At 35.7% G+C, this 22414-nt stretch overlaps 2 protein-coding genes across 4 annotated transcripts; one reads left to right on the top strand and one right to left on the bottom strand.

Annotated features, from left to right (window-relative positions):
* The first annotated feature begins 1813 nt into the window (after positions 1-1813).
* On the top strand, positions 1814-5499 carry LOC108775451 (oxidative stress-responsive serine-rich protein 1). Of its 2 annotated transcripts, none has more exons than XM_018541828.1 (2): positions 1814-1990; positions 4474-5499. In XM_018541828.1, exons 1-2 carry the CDS (start codon positions 1914-1916, stop codon positions 5192-5194), a joined length of 798 nt encoding a protein of 265 aa, XP_018397330.1. In that variant the 5' UTR covers positions 1814-1913; the 3' UTR covers positions 5195-5499. The 2 variants fall into 2 exon arrangements, with proteins under 2 accessions (XP_018397330.1, XP_018397328.1); XM_018541826.1 differs by having other exon boundaries at positions 1915-2123.
* A 5270-nt stretch (positions 5500-10769) lies between these two features.
* On the bottom strand, positions 10770-15066 carry Src64B (Tyrosine-protein kinase Src64B). 2 transcript variants are annotated; one of them, XM_018541821.1, is made up of 6 exons: positions 15024-15066; positions 14336-14530; positions 13599-13809; positions 13256-13509; positions 12342-13052; positions 10770-11779 (listed from the first exon to the last, which is right to left on the bottom strand). In XM_018541821.1, exons 1-6 carry the CDS (start codon positions 15064-15066, stop codon positions 11565-11567), a joined length of 1629 nt encoding a protein of 542 aa, XP_018397323.1. In that variant the 3' UTR covers positions 10770-11564. The 2 variants fall into 2 exon arrangements, with proteins under 2 accessions (XP_018397323.1, XP_018397324.1); XM_018541822.1 differs by having other exon boundaries at positions 14399-14530.
* Positions 15067-22414: the final 7348 nt, after the last annotated feature.

The following is a 22414-nucleotide window of genomic DNA, read 5'->3' as shown; positions in this document are numbered from 1 at the left end:
TAATACTATACAATTAGCGTTTTTTTAAAAAGTTAAATGAAAAGAATCTCGCAAACTATTTTTATCTTTAATGAAAAAAACAGCGAATTAAATTGCAATGTGGAATATAATTTCCTTCTCACGCCAAATATCAGGTATTAACCACAATAGTTATTGCCGCAATATTATTTGTGTTAAAAATAAAATACAGAAATATGGATTTGTATAAAATATGGTATCATCAGATCAGATCGTTAAAAAGTTCATGATTCCAGACAGCACAGAATATTTATAATAAATAATTATATTATTCATTTTTAAAATGTTATATAAATATTTTAAACGTATTTTATGTAAAGTTTTATTCAAAATATTAAAATATAGACTGAATATTTTATGTAATATTTATGATAAATATAAATATTTCTAGTATTTTTGAATTATGATGACTTATGGAGTATTTTCATAGCATTTACTATAACATTTACAATAAAGTTTCGTAATATTTATAATAAAATTAATAATATTGACAGAAGGCTCGACAATAATATATAAAAATTAAATTAGTGTAACGAGCCAAAATATTATTATTAATTTTTATAATAAATGTTTATGATCGATGCAATCTGAGATCAAAAAATATTTAAAATAAATTTTATAAATATTGTGCTGTTTGGGATATTGTAGTGTGGTATACGCATGTTAAAACTTGCGCGCACTGCCGGTTGTAAAAATTTATAGAAAAAAATACAATTCACAGAATTTGTATAAATCAAGAATGAGAGATAAGAATATTTTTCGTTATTTAATATTAAAATAAAAGTCTTATAATTAAAATAAAAGGATAATAATTAGATTTAATCGTTATGAAGTCTCTTTCTCGCCGAATTTTAACACAAACGAGTGCCCCGATCTCGCGTCGTAAATCTTACTCATAACTCATAACTTACTTTTAACAATTGATTCGATCGAAACTTGTTCCATTCATCTTCTCTGCCATTGTTTCTTGTTCCAAGATGGAAAATGACTTTTCTAAACTTTCCAAAAATCCAAGATTCTCGTAGCTGTCTCTCAAGCAAAATATATTGGCGAAAGGAGAATCCTGAGTGAAATGAAACACGTTATTAATTGGGCACAACTATTTAAAGTAATCGATGCTTGAAACTTTTCCACTGGGTCAACCGGTCAAAAGCTTCCGTGTCGAATTGGCCAATTAGCGTCGTGGACAATCGGGTGGCGCTCGTGGCGACAATTCCGTAGAATGAGCGATTCTCCTCGGGATTGGTCAGCGCCATGTTTCGGACCGTGTATGTGTGACTGAAAACATGAGTGTGTATGTACTTACTGATGTGAGTAGCGAAAAATAGGCGCCAAAGTAAACAGAGAAGCCAACATTCTTCTTTATAATTTCCAGTCCTAGCGACAGTTCTAGCAATGGCGTTGCGAGCTTCGAAGGTGGCGCCCCCTGGAGAGCTTTCTTTCGCGGATAGTTGCCGCTGGTCCTTGGTCCCGCGCAGTAGCAGTGTTTATTTACGTTATCCATCGCGACGTTAAACTGATTGATCTGTCTGTGCAAAATCGAGACAGTCTAGTGCTACGCGAGGATTGCGTTGTTTTCTCACATCGACGCCAAGTCGTTTACGAGGTGGTTTTGTATACGCTAATTGAAGGGCGAAAGAAGACCGCGAGAAGGTACAGGAGGCCCAAGTGGAAGTAACGGAGGTAGAGAATCACTCATCAGAGAGCCGCTGAGCGATCTGTCATCCACGTACATCATCGTCGTCGCACGATCGCATCTTATGTCGTCATCGTTGTCGACTGCACAGGTCTAACCTAGCCGAGGTCCGCTGCGCTTCTTTCTGAACCCTCGCGCGCACGGCGCACCCGTCCGTCGGCCTGATGCTGCGTCATCGCTACCAGTAACCTCGACGAGTATGGGCGACGAAGACGACGTACTGCCGGCTAGTCTGCAGAGGCTTGAAATTGATCGTCGTTCAACGAGTTGTCCTCAGTAAGCATCGCTGTCTCGCACTCGATCTCGATTGCGTCAAAATGCGTAAATAAACACGTCAACACAACGCCCAGAAGGGACGCGCTCTTCCAAGGTCGAGGACGATTTTCGTGCTTTCATGCCCTACGAAGCGGTACGTTGACGGGTATTTAATTTTTAAATGCCTCTGTCAAACTTTGTGACAATGGCGTAGGTTTTAGATTGATTCAAACCGTCCCTTTTTGACGTCGTGAATTGATGATTCTGCGATACCTGCGACTAATACGAAGACGTTGGTGATTTTTGACAGTGACCGTGCAATTATTGCAGCTTCACCATCCATGACTTGTGACAATTGTATCATACGCGAAAATTTGTCAATTAAATTCCTTTGTAATGTTAGAGTGACAGCAACATGACTATGTATTTTAGATAAATTTTTACTCGGATTGATTATTAAGAAAATTAACTAAATGTATATGTTTTTAATTGAACTAGTGTACACTTTTTACACTTCGCTTTAAAATACTGTCAATATATGAATTTACATACAAGTGAGCAAGGTCATGGAGCACTAATTGTGAGATATGACTTCATTGATCTTTAGTTATTATTAATTTTGTTTGTGTTGCTTGAAGCCTTTAGAATTTTAATACATAAAGCAAACTAAATATATATTTGGATGTTGAAAAGAGAAAAAGCAGAAGATACGGAGTGCGAAAAGTACAAACAACATAAATACATCTGTTAGGAGTTACAATCTTCTATGTATGCTAAAAGCTGGGACAAACAGAGATAAGCTCTTTCCAAAATTCTGTCTATTATAAATCAGTTTAGACCTTAGTATTATAACAGAAAACATGATAAGTGATTTCATTTTTAAATAGTTCTGTGTTGTTGTTTTGTGTTTTATATATCTTTTATTAAATATATAAGGAAACAACACACACAACATTGAACTACATATTCCATATCATTTCAAGATTGAATTCCATAACATTTCAAAATTGATAATGTTGTTCTTTCTCTCCTTTTAAGTTAATTAAATTATTTGTATTTATACAAAAGTTTTAAGTATAAATATTTAAAATTGTGTCATTAAAGTTGTGAAGTGTATGAAAAGCTTATATGTTACATTAATTAAGAGTGGTCTATTTTTTTGTGTACGTAAAATTTATATATCGATAGCAATACTTAATCATTCAATAGCATTCGAGAGTTAATATAAAATAGGAATACATTAAAATTTGGTGAAAACAAGAGCAGTTTTGTTGCGAAATGTAGTAATAGGTCTGTTTCTTATTCTTATACTCTCTGTAGACAGTGGTGTGCACAATGTAATAAGTTGAAGCGAACAAACATTTATTTTATTTCAACCTATTGCATCATGTGCACTAATCTCTAGAGAAGTGCAGGAATAAAAACAGACCTATTAAGTAACAATTATTTTAGATAAGATAAGAATAAGACATAAACTATTGTTCATGAATGCTCAGACAACAATTAACGAACTTAATTTTAAAAAGATTTAAAAATATTAATAAGACAATGTTAATGTTGCGACTTGAGAAATTATCAGAGTTTAATTCAACGCTGCATTTACAGTATTAAACGCATTATAGTGTGTAGAATGAAACTTATCAAATGAATATGGCACTTACTGAGATTTAGTCAACGACGTTTACTTCTAAAGTATCAAATGTTTTAATTGCAAGGATATAGGTTGCGATTGTGACGAGTAAATATCGGTGACAACAAAGATGTGATTTGTCAATCGTCGTATCTCCTTTTGGCCAATCGAGTTATCTAAACGCTTCGTGGCTGTGTATTTGTCGTAATCGCGGTCAAGGTCGGCTAGTAACACGGCGGTATGTATTTACAATGCATGTGTTTCGTCGTCCGTCAGAAATCGTCGATTGCGCGATCAGATTCTCGATTCGTCGACGGATGAAGTCGAGTGAAGTTCGGCTCGATTCTATCGGGAGAAACATTTAGACGCTCTATTTTTAAACCTGTGATGCTGGAAATAACAACTTAGTACAGCATCGAATAGTAGATTTAGGAGAGATAAATCCCGCAAGCCGGAGGGTATAATTGGTAAATGAACTTTTTGAGAGGCTTGTGAATGTAATAATGTTATTAACCACAAACTGTGGTTAGCACGATTGGATAAAACTTGTATGTTTTCACAGATTTCTGCTTATAATATTGTAAAGCTTCCATATATAATATATTTTTTAATTTTTATTATAATGTACTTTAAAATATTCTGCGCATTGTATATGTCAGAAACATATCCAAAAGAAAGAATTGTTTTAATTAAGATGCAAAAATTACAGACATGACATTTTAACACATTTTATTAGATCAAAGCAAAAAATTGTGCCCGATTTATTATTCAAAATTAATAATAAATCGGCCACGAACTTTTGCACTGATCTAATATATTTACATACATTAATAATATAATTACTTTTTAATAAAATAATTGTTTGTTCTTTCAGCATTGCAATGGCAGACAAATCGAAGCCGATGAATTTATTCAAGGTACACAAAGATTCCAGCAGCAACTGTTTATTTCGAAGAAGATCAATGACTAACAGGCCTACCATGTTCTCAGTCAACCCAAGAGGTATTAAGAGTACAACGAATTTTAAGCCGTCTAAAAACGAGAGAACAATCGAGAAGACCAAGAAGAGCGTCATCATCCTAAGGGACGCCATTTTAAAGTTAAACGCTTCTGGAACTAGCGGTCCTAGTGATAACCCAGTGGATACGCTGTTTAAGAACACGTGTAAGCTCGGTATTCCCAGTAAAAATTCCAAGATGATCGACCACAATTCGGTCATGAAGGACTTCAAGGCGCTGAAAATCAGTAAAGACAATAGGCAGGTCAAGGACGACACTAGTATTCAGGATGACGACTGCGAGGGTGCAGGCGGTTTCCATCGAGCTCGTAGTAACACAATGCCGAACTTAAAGAGAGGTCCTGGTCCAGGTGGCGGAGATCAGCGAACGACAACAGGCAACGGACAATCTGATGCTAGTGGCAGTTCATCTGGCCAACAACAATTATCGAGTTCACCGAACACCTGTTCAGTTCAGGCACGAATATCGCCGCCCTTATCAAGCGACATCACGATCGGCGAACTCGCTGGCTACTTCGAAGAGTTCGTTCATATTCCAAAGAAGATGTCACATATGGCAGAGATGATGTACACTTAATTATTGTAAAGTATCTTGATTTATGCATACACCGGATGCTGATTTTTTGTGTGCACAAGGTTGTGCATTTTACTCTATACAGGATGTCCCAATAACTATTAACTTCTCTGAAATATCTTTGAATCTATAAAGTCTAGAGAAAAATTTGTATAACCAAAATTGCACGGGTTAAGAGGGCTATCATATGGCGATAATAATTTTTATGTAGGTGGAGATAATATGATTACCGTTATTTTAATGTATGATTATCATTATGTTGATACTTTTAATGAAGAATTAGGGGAATAGAAATTAATCTTGATATCTCCGAAGCGCCTCTATCTGAATAAAAATTATTATCGCCATATGATAGTCCCCTTTATACCATGCAATTTTGGTTCTACAAATTTTTTTCTAGACCTTATAGATTCAAAGATATTTCAGATACTAGTTATCAGACAGCCTGCTTACTGCATCTCTTTGTTTATGTGTCTAATTTAATTTCCTAAATTATTTTTTAAAAATACTAATAACGCATCGACAGAAACATTATTCTCGCTCTAACTGTGTATAGTTCCGAATTGTTAAACTATTTTGTATAAATATTCAGAAAAATGTAGCGAGATCGTACTTTCTTTTGCATTTTATCCTTTTTTTTTACATCATCTTTGCACACGATATTTGATTTCTTTAATGTATAAAAGGGAAAATGGAATATATTATATTATCTGTATTTAAAAGAAACTTTTGTATTACAAGAGATGAATAATTGGTTTTAGAATAAATTATATGAATTAAATTCGGAGTATAAATGCACCTATACAATCTATTTTTATATGTGCATTTACGCACTTTTGTATACGCTTGACTAGTTACTTAAAGAACAAATTAAAATTTCCGTCCTAATCGAACAAAGAAAATTCTTATATAGAGTGCTAATAAAGGTGCAACATTAATATGATACATAATATATTTATCTGCATAGGCTTACGACAATATAATAATAACACAAAGTAATCGTTAAGTTACTTAATGATAATAAGCTTTGGTATATAAACAATGACAACAGTGTATTGATCGTTTTCGCTTTAGGTACAATATGAATGAGAACGCACGTTGACGCGCGATGATGTACGATGTGAAGATAATTCGAACGTAAGAATGCCGGGTATACGAGAAAATATTTTTGGTGTGCGCATCACGTGAGACGACTTTGTTCTGTAAACAATTATATCAATACGATAATCGTGGATAATCATTGTCCTCCTTTAGTGACACGGTGTTCTCGTGGTCGCCGTGAGACGACAGTCGATCTTTTGTATCAAAACGCGTGAAAGAGAAAGAGATAGAGAAAGAGGGGATCTGTCCCTATATCACAGATTACCAAAAATTTAACTGAGTGACCACGAACGAACATACTGTCTCCGAAAAAGGCATCATGGAATCCACGATTAATTAAGATCATAATTTTCATTTAAGTACAATATGCATATACCGCTGATCTCGCCTTTTCTTAGGTCTCCGTATAATTTAAATATCGCAAACATTTGCAAATAAAAGACGCGGGAACGATACGTCCGAGGTATTTCTCGAGTAAATTCCCGACACGCACAATCACGTTATCAAAAAATCTCTCGTGCGAAGATTAATTATAGATGATCACACCAAAGATTAAAAAAAAATGCTTATTTTCAAATTAATAGAAATTTACAAATTTGATATTTAAAGATTACGTCTTTCTCACCTGTATAAATAATTTTAATGCTCGCGTGTCTACTTACTTTGCTCGATCAGTCAAAATATTATGTACAATTGTATGCGATCGATGAAGCATATATTATAGAGCTATCGGATTTAGAAAAAATTTATTTCGAGATTTTGCAAATGGTCGGACGTAAAATTCCCGGTAACACATGGGCTTTATTTAAAAAACAATATCAGTCTCTATATCCACTGGAAAAAGGCCACGATGCCTTTACCATAATAATTTGTAAATACATGGTCCAAATGTGATCCGAATGAAACAGTCTACGCGAATATATATACCATACAACGCGAACGCTTTGCGTCGTTGAAAATCATCATTTTCTTTTCATGAAAGTTCGAAAAACACCTGAAGTATGTCTAAAAGGCGTTTTAATTCTTCAATTATTCAGCCTTCCCCATTAGATATCCTTACAGTGTTATTGGAACTTTTCTGTTAATTAGATCATTCCTGTTGAGCTCGCATTAGTTCAAACGTTCAAACCCTCTATGTCTTTTTTTTATATAAATCTACGACCTACGGCAGCGATCATGATAATTATCATCATCAGCGAAATTTCCAAGTGATCGTTTATCGTGAGAAAACAAGTTTATCATCGGTATAAAACGCTCATAGAAAAAATGTACTGGACGTAATACACCTACTCTCTAACGCTACGTAAACGTGAACGCCTTTTCACGCGCACTCTTCCATGCGATGTCGCTTTAATTTTATTGGAAATTACTACGTACCGTGTAAACATCACGGTGAGAATTTCTCTTATGGATTCTAGGATCTACATGAAATAAGGACTTGCCGCAATATCAAAACCTATCCAAACAATGTAGGAGTTCAAGAGACTCGATACAAAGACTAATTAAAAAAAAAAAAACATTTTCCAGTCATGTGGCTATCATAATAGCCAGACAATAGCTAATGTGTCAGATATTTATACGTCAATATTTTACAAATTGTTATAATTTATTCACAAAAGGGACGATCGGAAAACATTTCGATATCATTTAGATTTCTTTGGCTATATCGCAATTATTTCAATATACTTGCATAAAATAATAAATCTATTGCTAATAATTAATATAATTAGTTAATTAATATAATTAATATCATATTATAAATTATTAATATCATGACTATCACTTAGACTATCTAAACGACATAGTCACTAATAATAGTTATTCTTTATTTAATTTTTTTAATAAGATGATACTCGATGTTATACCATTTCTTTTGTTACATTCTACTTGAAGATATGAGATTGATATTGCAGCATGTTTAAATTTATACAGTAATTCGTGTATATGTTATGGGTTTACCGCGTTATTGCTCATAATGCTCTCTCGCAGTAAAATACACATGAAAAGAGGATCACGCTGACACGGATGTAACAATTTTTTACGCTCGCATGCGTGCAACGCACTCACATTTTGTTTTCACTTTAATCACTAATATCTATCGTAATGGCTCATCGCGTTTATCGTGACACAGTAAAATGTATACATTCAAAATCGATTGCACCCACAATCTTGTTAGTCGACTCTGGCAAATTTTTTGTTTCTTTATAAATCAGTTTCTATTATGCTGTGGAAAGAGATAGGAAAGAAAGAATTGGTTAACACATATTTATAACGAGATGCAAAACATTTTAAATGTCATAATGATATTTTTTCTTTGTATTATTTTTGTCTTACTCACTTTAATTACCAATTAAATATTTCAAATCGTTATTTCTATTTTAACTTAAATAAAGGAAAAAAAATCGTCTCTGTTAACCAATCAACACAGATTGTCTGACTCAGCTGATTGCATCAATAATCAGGGTTGAGTAATTTCAGTTAACTATTCGCCATTCTTTTCAGATTATCTATTCAGTCTACTCACAATGTAGCTCGAGAAGCAAAGATGACAACACAAATTAAGATTTTTCTCCTAATAATAAAGCTTCTATTCGCTCAATAAGCACTTTATTGTCAAAGTGATGCATAGCTTGATGCATTTAGCAATAAAACACTTATCTTTTGTTACAATGTTAATTAAGATTTGTTTCATGTACTTCTATATTTCTTACTTTTACCTTTTGTAAAAGGTTAAATGTTGATTGATTAAAAAATTAAAGAGTATTCAGAAAGATATTACGGTAACCAGAGCTGGGGCTTTAACCGACGTTGGTGCAATCGACTTTTCGAATCTCGCGTGCATAACGTGTCTCGCGCGGACGACGTTGAATTCTGGAGAATCGAAGGCGATTTATGAGAATACCTTTTTCGAACACCGCGAAGAGAGCAAAGACGCCAATCCGCCACGAGACTGTCACGCTTCGTATAAGTAATCTCTACTCTAATCCGTCGTTTGTATTTCCTTTCTTCTTAAGTAGAAAAATTTACAATTTTTCAGACACTTTGTACGAGTAACATCGATGACTTAAGTTTATCCGAAAGTGCATTTCCGATTTACCCCGACGTGAAACCCACCGTCGATTTACAGCACGAACACGAGTTTCGGAATATTTTTCTTTTCTCTTTCCTTTTTGCTCCGAAACGCATTCACGCATTCGCACTTATCCGGATATCAATAACTTTCTCGCCTCATTTATCCTAATTTTTATACCCTTGTTTTTTCTCTCTTAAAACCAATGGCTACTTCGCGACAGAGCGTCGTAATTCAACATACAGCGACTGCCGAAATAAAAATAACACAAGTTTGTGCGAGGTATTCACTGCGTTTTCGCAGGATATTTAAGTCGATATATTATCCATGCGTAAAACAACTTACACGTATGAAAACGCAGGTATTAAATGCATTGGTGTGCTACGTTAAAAAAGAACTATAAAAAAGATCAATAGAAAGCGGATACAATCGTAAATACAATCGGATCTGTATTTGGCAGACACGTTTGGCTGTGTGCACACTCGAGAGTTCTTGTCATTCAGATCGTTCTCAGTAAATAAGTTAACAAATTGCTACCGAAAGTCACTCTCATGAAATAAAACTCTCGACTGAGCATCGAGACTTTTTCCGAAGTCCAAGGATGTATTTCATTGTCCATTTGCGTGCGTTTTACAATCGAAATAAAACTATTGCGTAGCAATAACAGGCAAGCGCACGTAAACTCGTACATGTGACTCTTAACACTTAGGAGGAATAAACCGTCAAATATTAATACCGTCTTGAAAATAACGTTTTCGAGTTCAGTAAGTTTGAACCCAACCTAAGTACATGATCCATCAACCTGAAACTACCATGATCTCGTCCAATTAAAAACCAAAATAGAACATGTGATGTCGACATCGACATCATAAACTCGATTTAACGTCCAAATTGGGTTGGGTTTAAACCTACTGCACTCGAAAATGTTATAAACTTTACGCAGCTTATGCGCAGTAACCGTTTCTTATGAGAATTCTTTTCTCGAGTTCGTTTCTCAGCGGATAAATACATGCGAGAAATTCATGCATGTAAACATCCTTCATATCTAATTTCATGTACGTTCAGCCCTTGAAAAATCACGCGTTTCGCCATAAACGGTATGTACGAAAATCTGCCTCGAGCACTACGTCCAAAAACTGGACTTTAGGAAAATTCGGATGCAATCGTGATCCGAGGTCAATAAAATATAAATACAACATGCTCTTGTGTGACGAGTCACAAATTCACAATACGCGCTAACACACACACGCATACACTTCTTCACTTTCTCTCTTTTTTCACTCTGTGTGTGTATATGTATGTATATATGTGTATATATATATATATATATATATATACACATATATACATACATATATATCTCGTAATCATACACTAACATACTAATATACGATGTATTAAGTTGTGTGTGTGTGTGTGTGTGTGTGTATATATATATATAATCTACATTCCGAATTTTACTTCCAAACTTACATCACGTTACTCCCGAATACCGTAATTTGTGTCTAAATTTATCGACATTGCTAGCGTCTTTATTGTGGTTACTTCACGTCAAAAGTACGAAAACGCGCTAAAATAGTCGCAAATTTTATGGGCAAGTAAAACGACTCACCGGTGCTTCTGCGATTCTAATAACGCAATCATTTTTCGTTTCCGATTCTAAATATTACGATTAATGCCTGATTGGTCATGAAGGTTTAGAATCTTGTCAATTCGTTCTTGCGAACGATACTTACAAAAAACACCATGGCACACTCAACTTCCAATCCGTTTGACGTTTTTAGTTCTTGAACACTAAGGACATGTAAGGACACATAAGGGAAAGAAGAGAAAAAAGAGATGAGAGGTAAAATTTTCGGCAGCATTTGACAGTGATAAGTTCGATAAGTTCGCAGCACTGTGTGTCAAGAATTGGTCGCCAAAATCTACAGAAAAATTTCGCAGTCCAAAAAATGCCACTCGCGATAACGATGTAAAATCTCGCGAGGACGTGTATGTATTCTCCCACTAGAAGCATTTTTTTTCCGTGAGAACGACGCACCTAGTCTGCGAAAGTTCCAGCGATGAGGGCAGCGTAATACATGCTAAATAATTTACTTAGCAGTAAATACCATAAAATTCCATGGCACAATTGATGTGGGCTGGGTGAAAGTGACCATGCGGCGGCAGATGATGATTTTGCATATATTGATGGGCTGTATATCAGTCCGTCGGCGGTTCGAGATACGGTATTTCGCTAGTGACGTTAAACGACTCGAAATAGTGATTCAGGAACTCAAACGTGGGCCGCTTCTCGGGGCTAGCGTCCCAGCACTGCAGCATCAGTCGGTAGATGCTGTCGGGTAGCGGATGGTTCAATGGTTTTGGCATACGGTAGCCTTTGTCCACTTGCTCAATCACTTCACGACCATGCATACCTAAAAGAAAAAATTATACTATGCATGATAAAGTACTTAACTCTGTTAAACTCTTTGATGCCACACTACCACCCTCATTATGGTATTTTTTTACTTTATATGCTATAACTTTTTTATTAATAAAAATATATTTGCTTGTTAATGTTATATTCCTTAATATCTAACATTTTAATCGAAAAAAATTGTAATATTATATAAAAATTAATTTTTATGTGACATTTTTACCAATACTCATTAAATGTTAAATTAAACTCAATGTAAGTTATTTTTAATAAATTCTGTGAATCGTTATCGCTCCTCAATATGCCGTTAATTTAATTAATAATAAAGTTAAACAATTTAACTAAAAAAAATTTGTTAAATTTGACTCAAATTTAGTTAATCACAGAAATGGATTGGTTTATATTTTAACATGAAAGCGTTGAAAATAACAAAATGTTATTTATCTAAAGAATTTGGATTCTTTAAAATATCTAACGGTGTATAATTGTATATTTGACAAAAGTGTATAAAAATGAACTAAGTATATATGAATAATACGGAATGGAATGAAAAAATTTACCAGGGTAAGGAACTTGTCCGTAAGTGAAGAGTTCCATTAGCAGGATTCCATAGGACCAGACATCGCTTTTAATGCTGAACCTGCCATAAACGATAGCCTCCGGCGCAGTCCACTTGACAGGGAACCTGCTGCCCTGCTTCGGACAATATTCGTCGTCCTCGATCACTCTAGCAAGACCGAAGTCGCAAATCTTTGCTTTGTTCTTTTCGCCGATCAGTACGTTCCTTGCCGCGAGATCTCTATGTATGAGCTGTTTGCTCTCGAGGTACTCCATACCAGAGGCTACTTGGGCCGCAATGTAAATCAGATCCTCGAACTGCATGTACTTGCCGTCTCCTTTTCGGAGGAAGTCCAGCAGACTGCCGTTACACATGTACTCTTGCACAATGTAGATGGGCTCCTCTTTCGAGCAGACCGCATATAACGCGACCAGATGCCTGTGTCGGAATTGCTTCATTATGGCTGCCTCCTGCAGAAATGCCTCGGTCGACATGGTCCCTGGACGCAGCGTCTTTACCGCCACCTCAATTTTGTTTCGCCACTTGCCGTAATAAACCTTGCCGAAATTGCCGTTACCCAATTCCGAGATCAGCTGTATCTCGTTCCTGTTGATTTCCCACTTGTCGCGCAACTCAGGTCCGAGATCCCACATGTCCGGTTGCGGTTTCGGACAGGGCTTCGAAAGCACATGACAGAGACCCAACGCGTTTTCTGAATAATAGAAGTGACATTGAAAATAGATTTCTCGAGCACATACGTGTTATTTTATTTTTGAAAACCAAAGAATTTTCATTAATTTACATACGAAAATGAAATAGCCGTACAAAATATTAATGCAAAAACATTGCTTTGTATGTTATGTTTATTATTTTATACTAAATTCAATTGTTATAACATATAAATTCAAAACTTACTGCTGTATGCCATAACCAGAGCCGGTAAGCTGGAGAATGTTTGATTGGTGGCAATAAAAAAGCCGCCATTGTCGAGAGGTTTAATCTTGTAATGTTTCACATGGTGACCCCTTCCTTCTTCCCAATCCTTGACAGATAAACTGTAACCCCGAGGATTGTGCTCGCTCGGCCTCACCAAGAATGTACCGCGAGGATTTTCATCAACCAATAGCAGTTTGCCCGCCTCCTTACGCGACACATTTTCGAAGAACCAACTGCGAAGATCGTGATATTAGGTACACAATACCTTATCGAGAAGTGCAATGAATGAAGTCTTAGGGAAGAATAGAAGATAAATGCTCACTCTTCGCTCTCGACCGAACGCTCGACAGCCACGAAGTTCCAAGGGATCAGGCCTTCCTGCAGAGTCGTTAAGTGCAGCACTCTCCACCAGTCCGGCTCGGAATCGTCGAGGACCTCCATTCGGTCGCCTTTCATGAAACTAACGTCGGTACTTTCTCGTGCCGTGTAATTGTACAATGCCACCACGATCTTGTTGGATCTTTGTGAATGCGCTGCATCGGGAGAGAAACAATACGTTTCGTCAAATTGTTCTTTGAGCGCGAGAGAAATCGAAGAATACACCCGAACCGGTATAAAGCAATTTAACTTTGAAAGACTTGACCAAGCTGCTTAAAGGGCTTCTAATTATTTTATTTACTAAAGGCGATAACCATCGGAGGAAAATGGTATCTCGATTCACATCTGCATTGAGTATATATTTCAGCTATTTTATATTTAAAAAATAAAAGCTATACAGCATAACTTTAAATTGAACAATTTCATGTATGCTATAAATTAGGTGATATTTATTTATTCTCAAAAATAGAGATTTCGTTTTATATCTCTCAAGGAATGACCTAATTAAAATTAAACCGATTCGGGTTAGTGATAGAAACATTTAAAACAATGACTACTAAACGCTAAGCGGTTTTATAATAAAACGTAAGATTATAGGTTACTTGCAAAACAATATTCTATGTTGGTCCAGACTTGGTCGTTCTACGGAAGCAAAAAAAAAGAGTAACATAAAATACACACATGCAGATTTATTAAGAGGCGGATTCGTTTTACGGGGTTGCTGATGCGGTATCTGTAGCTTACAGGGTGTCGGCCTCGGTCGGATAATATCCGCCCGAGCTTGCACGCCTCTCTGATTTGGGTCGGCGGTGTATCGGTCCAAGGAACCTCCATTGCTGTGCTTTGAGCTGAGTCCCGTGTCTGCTTTCTTATAGCCTGAATAGAGAGAAAAATCCGTCTCTCATCAAGGAAGATCAATCCGACGAAATATATTTTTTTATCTATGCACTAAATACTACAAATTTTAAATATAATAAACTCGACTTTTATGTCCCGCCGAGATCGTCATTTTCATTGAGAAATGTATCCATTGAGAAACATTATCAATATGACTTTTCATTTAATTAGCAATTATCATTTTATAGCATAACTATATATTCGCGTATTACTAAAAGCAGCACTTAATTAAACCTAATAAAAAGCGAGACGGATTTTTGAGTTCCTCGAAAAATTATAGATCGGATATTCAATTCAATAATTATAGAGGTAAGAGAGAGATAGTTGACAGAAAGGGAAACTTTAATTCTCTTTTATTCTCTACTGTGGTGACTTTGACGCAATCATACATATAGGTATTATTATCAATTATTACAGTGATAAAGCGATAATTACTTCTACAGTGCGTGTTACCGATCATAATTTGACTCACCGATCGGTTGAGACTCTTGCCGTTTACTGCAACACTTCCCCATGCTGGATCTCTCGTTCTTGGTCTACCTCTGCGCGAGTCCTACGCACCCTCTATCTTGGATACATTCGCGGGGCAAGCCTCCATCGTCTCGTTGAAAACTCAGCCCGGATGTCCAGCGATCGAGTCGGCGACAAGATTTGTATATCGTACGAACTTTCAGAGTCCTCTCGTCCGTCCACCCATCGTCGGATTATCGGACTAGCCGCTCCTACAACATAAGGCAGACAAGATCTGTCATGATTCCGACCGAGGATTATTATCGCGACAATAGTCGCAGGATGCAGCGTCACGACGAAGGTCTACGAATTGCGGTTATTTGACAACGGGAAGTTATGCTCCGATGAAGTCGGTGACACGATTGCGAAGTCATCGCGAGGGCAATGATGATTAACTACAAGTCAGCGACATCATCGCGATTATTATCATTTCTTATTATTATCTCTCTCCAATTATTCAGCTAATGATCGAAGCAATCATTACAATTCTCCAAATAAAATAAATCTTTCAAAACATTTTTGGAATGTTGAGATATAATTTCTACTATATAGACGTCTATACAGTTTCTTTTGAAACAATTTCAAAATTGATATTATTTTTTTTTGGTATATATTAAACATTTAGAGCATAACAGTGTATAATCACACTATCATATATCACGTATTATCTCGAGATGAAGTAACTTCAGCTAGAATTGCAGAGCAATGAGACAACAAAAGAGACGGATGTAAAGCTTGTGGCCAATTTTACTTAAGCGGCATACCCACCGTAATTTTTACCAAGAAAAAAAATATCCATACAAAAGGAAAAACCAATAACTACGACCACCGCTGCCAAGCCGGCAGCATAGCCGAAGTGCCCTTCCGATTATCTCCATATCATTAAATAGAACGAATCGCCTCGCCCTCCGGCACCAACGGCACACCCGCGAGTTTTTAATTAAACGGACTAAAGGGAAAGGGAAAAGGGCCACAGGATTTTCGAGCAGGAAGATAATGGGGTGTTCGTTGATGGACGTGTGAATATTACATTTAACGATATATCTGAAACTGGAAAGTATAAAAAGCTTCTCTCTTTGAAAAGACGAGTCGAAATGTAAATAGTTTTTAGTTTTCGAACGAAATTTAAAAATACAAGTATTATAAATATATATACATATATATATATGTATATATAGAAAAATACTTTTTACTTAAAAGATCGAATACGCAGACTCGCCAAAGATGCACTGATTTTGACTTTGTTTTTTTGAGACGCTAATTGAAAAAAGGTACTTTGATTTTTTTTTAATTTTAGAAAAAAACTTCAAGATATCTTTGAAATTGTCGAAAAAACAATTATCAAACTTAGCAACAACTAATAAATTTAGCGTTAAGGTTTTAGAATAAAAAAAAAATATAGGGTACAATTAAACTTTAATGTAGGGAAGAAATCGCTTCAGTTAACAGTTCAATAGACAACATGATCGTTAACGAACGCGCCTTTTACCGAACACCCCGTGTGCACGGGTTTGAGAAACAATCGTCCGGAATCGATTTGGATGTGGGTCGGTCCAACCCCAGTGCCGAACGCTGCGAAAGCATGGCATACGGCTACCGGAGTTTCTCGTTCGATCGGCACAGCCCGACTACGACTATAGAACAACTCGAGTACACCATTCCTGGTTCCCCTATCCATGTTCACGTGTATGTGTCTATGCAACGGGGTAATACATGAGTAGCGAAACGGTCGATATCCTACAACATGTATTCGTATATACCACGACGTCACACTCGCCATCCGGTAGAGCTTTTACGTAGCGAACAATGCGCTATCCTGAACAAAGACATATTAACGTTAGCGTCAGGACGAAACATCCTGATCGTGCTCCGTCGTTGGCTCCGTTCTCCGTAGAAAACTGTTAGATTGCACGATAGATCGGATAGAAAATAAGACCAACTTCAATTTGGAAACCTACGAGAACTTGACTTAAGAAGTTTGTCGTAACTTGTTTGATCAAATGAATTTTTTACTTTTTATCGAAATAAGAATAACAGCTTTTAAAATAAGTTCGTTTTATACAGAGTTCTGATACAATTGGACTTTAGAATACGAGCTTTAGACAGATTTAATTTAAGATTTAAAGTGCAATCCTCTTAATGCTACGAATGTTTTGAAGTATTCTTTGATTGGTCAATTGGTAAAATTTTTTCTTCTAATTAACAAAATATTTGCAGCGTTAAATGAACCGCGCTTTTAAATATTATTGTAAAACATGTATTTAAAGGATTTTTATTAACAATATAACGTCTGCATTTTTCGTTTGTATGAATATAAATTATAAACTAATTGAAAAATCAGAGTACAAAGCAATAGAATGTGAATTTCGAAGATCATACAGAGATAATTTTTATATAATCTAAAAATAACAAAAAATTATATCTGTGAGGAATTATGAAGAATGTATATAAGATTTGAAATATATATTTTATACTGCTTTGACCAAAAATATTAGGCACCTATATTTTTGCGTCTATTTGAAATTTTTTTATTTGCGTTGTTACTTTTATTGGTTACCATTATACATAAAGGATTCTTGAAACAAAAGATTATTTATTTATAGCATAATTTATTAAGAATAATTTATTTACAGCAAATGTCATAAATCAATCTTTGAGGTAAAATTTTAAATAATGATTAATAAGATAATATATACATTACATATACTCTTATTAAATCTCTATTTTTAATAACTTATTCTATTCGACAAAAATTTCGCATAGCAGAAAAATAATCTTTTTTTTTATTTAAATAAATTTCACAGTAAAAGATTATGTTCTTAGAGTTCTTTTTTTGTATAGAATATACTATGCGATAGGGTTACATCATATGTATCTTCTCGTTGAAATCTCAGGAAAATCGCTGCCCATTGTTACCACTTTTATTTCCGTTTACGATTTCATGATACAACGGAGTGACTCCATCAGGTCCCGCATGATAAAATATAAACGACGAATTTAACGTTTTAAGAATAGTGCGACAGTGAAAATTTACCATCCAACGACGCCGTATGTGTGAATACCAACCGTAAGGATAGATCGTAAAAGCAAGAGCGTTAGTTATTCTCGCCCGATACAGAGTCTCCCTCTTTTTCTCTCTCCTCTCCCTCTCTTTCTCTTCAGGTAATAACTTTGTTGTTTTCCTATACGACGTACGCCGACAACTTCCCACGTCGCCGATATAAAGCCACAAGGCTTAATCAAACATCTTAATAACATTTAAAGCCGACAACGGAACAGTCTAAGTTTGTTTGTCAAAGCATTATAAAGTACCTCAAAATCACTGAATACTAATTTAGAGCCGATTTTCCATAAAATAGCATGAATAAATCATAAAAGTTTTTTTTAATTCTTCAACGATAAATTGTAAATAATTTAAATAAAATCCCTGAAAGAGAATATCTCTTTTTATCGCAAAAAAAAAAAACTAAAATCTTTCTACTGGAAAAAATAATTATTCAATAAGCCAATTAAAATGTATAATTCATTATTATCATAATTACATTTAACATGAGTCCATAATATGATAATATATTAAATTATTTCTATAATTTAATTTTTATAAACTAATTTTTATAACGATAATAGCTTTCTCTCTTGGTTAGAGCCGTTCAGAGAATACTTTTGCCTTTCAACCATTAAAGTAAAAAAATGCGTGTACGCTCCCCCGTTGCTAATTTTATTTTCGTACTAATCGATAACGTTTATGCGTCCAAGGTAGACAAAGGAGCAACCACAAAGATTGTGAAGTATAGGTAGATCATCGCGCACGTTGAAATTAAAGATAAAAGATCTGATATGAATCTCAAGTTATCTCACTGACATTATATCTAGATGGAAACACATAAATGCGTCATCTCTTGGAGCACTGACGAAGTCTGTGCTAACTAATTGCTTCGATTGGTGAGACGCTTAATGGAAGTTAAGAATTAATACGCGTATGAAGATGAAGATCCTATAGAAATATTTCATCCGTTAATAATCATATTAACTGTTTGCATACATTATTCTATGTTATAGAAATTCTTGCATATACATATAAGCATTTCATATGTTTAAAAATTTCTTGCTAATAAAATCAAATGCATAGAGACTGCATCGCATGACTGAAGCTGGCAACAAATCGTGTGTTGGAATTCAGAGATCGAATTATGGGATTCAAAACATCACACTTCCGTGTGACACATGATAGGAATCGCAATCTACTATCTTACGAAAGGTAATTGCGAATCTTGCGGTTCGATTTCCGTTACCAATCCTGTAGCTGTAATTCGCTGCTTGATTCAGAATTTAAGGGTTAGTCTGAGAATCGCCGCCGTGCATTTAAGCATTAAAAATCAATTCAGATTTAAATCAATATTTTTTATTCATCTCATTGTATTTATAAATTTATAAATAAATATTTGTTTTTGCATTTATAAATTTATTACAAATTTATGAAAGAAAACAATGTAAATAATAAATTTAAATTTAATATCTTTTTATACATGTATGTGTGTTCTTATACTGTCTAAAAATATTTTAGTATTGAATATTTTACTTTATATGCTCTAAATCTAATTTTATTTATAAAGTCATATAATAAAAAAGATTCACAAACATATGTTTTTTATTGTTTACAAAATGACTAGCAAAGATGTATCTTATAATTAGTGTTTCCTTCTCAATTATTACTTTTTAAACCAGAAAGTGCCACAAGAAGGCTAGATAAGTTAAACTTCGTTGAGTGGTGTATGGTAATTAGCGAATTTCCGTTAAAAATCTTTCGTAGTTATAGGAGCAGAAAACCTGCTTATATACGGAGAACTCATCTCTCTTTTACCTCAGTCAATGTTCTTTAATCACGAAACAAAACGGAAATGCGTTATATTGTCTACCTTTTCTTGCTGTAAGACAATACAGACAAGAGTCTCGTCGCACGACAATGCACGTCGTGTTCCAATATGGAACCGAGAAGACGTCCCTGCCTTCACGTTTTAATCCTTCGCGCTATCAGTTCTCCTTCTTGAGAAGCCCGGGATTTTGCCAAGCGTGTAAATCATCAAACATTCATCAGGTTGGTGTGCCGTGACGCCGACGAGGATAAGGTTTTGTTGTGCGGCAAAACGCACGCCGTTAGATCCTGTTTTCGCACCAATCCTCCGAACTGGGAGAGAAAGACAGACTGTGTGTGTGTGTGAGAGAGAGAGAGACAGCGACTGGTTTCTTGCTAGATCCTCTAACAATGATATATTAGATCTTGACGCACCACTTAACAGATAAGTTCACTCGAGAGGTTTTAGTCGGAAATTTGAATTGACAGCGTTTAAGGCAATATCGTGTTAATAATTGTAACTAATAATTATATCAAAATAATATATTATAAGTAGATTTCATACTAAAAAGAATATAGAAGATTTATTCCTCACGTAACTTACGTAACTTATATAACAATCCTTGCAGATATGTAATCGTCTTTCGTCCTACATATGAGCGTTCTACATACAGTGTCGTTCTATATACGAACACAATTGATGGCAATGGTCTCTCAGAATTATGTCAAATAAACAAGAGAGTGTCAAAAGCAATAACAAATTTAAACTTTCACTCCGTGGTTCTACATCGGTGCGCAGCTAACTGGAGGAAATGTAGATATTATACTTTTATCATACTTCCGACGTATACACACTCACGACGCAAATGCATGCACACGAGTACGCGTATATACGTGACAAAAAATAATACTCTATAGTCGCTGCATATTTTTAGTCAAGCTCGCGGACAATGGAGGATGACAAGTGCTTTCAGGGAATTTAACGAGTACATGCCAGGAAAATTCTCACTGCAAATTAATGTCGCGGCAAGGGAGGGAAAGAGATAGAGGCAAAGAGGGAATTTAATCGCGGAGAGTTTATGCGGGGCCCTAGGCAGCATGGGGGCCTGGTACGCGGCTCTTTCACGGTCGTTCTCCCGTGCGAGGACTTAGACAAGGAAAAGGAGGAGAAAGAGGCCCGACCGCCAGCAGCCATGACTGACAATGAGTCACGTAAGCTCCGTGAGTCACGAGTGCACGACGTACCACCTTCTCGGGGGTCGAAGAATAGACGTCGTTAGATGGCACCGATCTGGGAGAGTGAGTGCTCGACGTAAGTGAGGCCGTGCGCGAATGGGGCCCCCCAGGATACCCGCATAGAAAGCACTAGACAAGGAAGAAAAGAGATTTTAGAATACAAGTTTATCTTGTTGAAATAACTTAGTAGACATTCATGTGACATAACTTTTGATACAAGTTTGTTAGCCAATGAGTGATATTATTAAGTCGATGCAAAAGTTCTTGCCGATTTTAAATAGATACCAATCAGAAGGTGCAATGTCTGGTGAGTAAGCTGGATGCGGGAGGATATCCTATTTCAACTCTATGATAACATTACTTCCTAAGTCTCTTTAGCAATATGTGGCCTGGCATTGTCATGCAACAGGATGACCTTGCGACGGTTGCTGGCTATTTGCGAACGTTTTTGAATTAGTTCTCTATACAGTTGCCTTAATTGTTTGCTGTAGCGGTCTCCCGTAATGATTTAGTGACAACAACTCATAGAAGAGTACACATTCCTGGTCTTACCAGATACACAGCAAAACCTTATGGTCGTAGATATTGTGGCATCAATAGTGTTGATTAGCCAAACTTCACCCAATGTTTTTGCTTTTTGACGTTATTAAAGAATATTCATTTCTCTCTCTCTCTCTCTCTCTCTCTCTCTCTCATCTCTAGTTACAATACGTCACAAAAAAAACTTTTTTTTTTGCCCTAGCAAGCAATGAAAGGCAGATGTTATATTGATTGTCAATTGCACATTTGGATAATTCATGTGGCACCCCCACTTTCCATACTTTTGGATTTTTCCCATTGCATTTGAACGGCGAATAATTATTGATGAACGATCAACTCCCAGTGCTGTGTTGCAAGCTCGCGCGAGTCGATTTCTGCCGATAAAGTTGTACTAACAAGGGGAGGGCGCGAGGTGTTACTCACCGATTTTAAAAAGGCTTATGCATGTTAAAGTACTCTAGTAATAGAGTACTTTGGCAAAGGGATACGACCCAACTCTCAGCTGTTTTTGAGAAAAACCGGTTTAAAGTTTACAGTTCCGTATATACCGGTTGCGTTAAATCCATTGTCGAGAAGGCGGCTGAGAGTTGGGTCGTATCCCTTTGCCAAAGTACTCTATTACTAGTACTTTAACATAGTACTTTAACATACATAAGCCTTTTTAAAATCGGTGAGTAACACCTCGCGCCCTCCCCTTGTAAGACATATGTAGATATATTTATCCG

Source organism: Cyphomyrmex costatus, unplaced genomic scaffold (genome assembly GCF_001594065.2).
Source record: "Cyphomyrmex costatus isolate MS0001 unplaced genomic scaffold, Ccosl1.0 scaffold30, whole genome shotgun sequence".
NCBI lineage: Eukaryota > Metazoa > Arthropoda > Insecta > Hymenoptera > Formicidae > Cyphomyrmex > Cyphomyrmex costatus.
Note: the sequence above shows the minus strand (reverse complement) of the source record. Positions and strands in the feature narration are given on the sequence as shown.

What these genes read in the sequence shown, in the direction of transcription:
- Src64B (XM_018541821.1), bottom strand. Translation starts at nt 15,066, where the DNA reads ATGGGGAAGTGTTGCAGTAAACGGCAAGAGTCTCAACCGATCG. An exon ending in GCAAGAGTCTCAACCGATCG is followed by an intron (nt 14,531 to 15,023) that starts GTGAGTCAAATT and finishes CTCTCTATTCAG; the next exon opens with GCTATAAGAAAGCAGACACG. An exon ending in TCTGGTTATGGCATACAGCA is followed by an intron (nt 13,053 to 13,255) that starts GTAAGTTTTGAA and finishes TCTATTATTCAG; the next exon opens with AAAACGCGTTGGGTCTCTGT.
- LOC108775451 (XM_018541828.1), top strand. Translation starts at nt 1,914, where the DNA reads ATGGGCGACGAAGACGACGTACTGCCGGCTAGTCTGCAGAGGCTTGAA. An exon ending in CGTTCAACGAGTTGTCCTCA is followed by an intron (nt 1,991 to 4,473) that starts GTAAGCATCGCT and finishes TTGTTCTTTCAG; the next exon opens with CATTGCAATGGCAGACAAAT.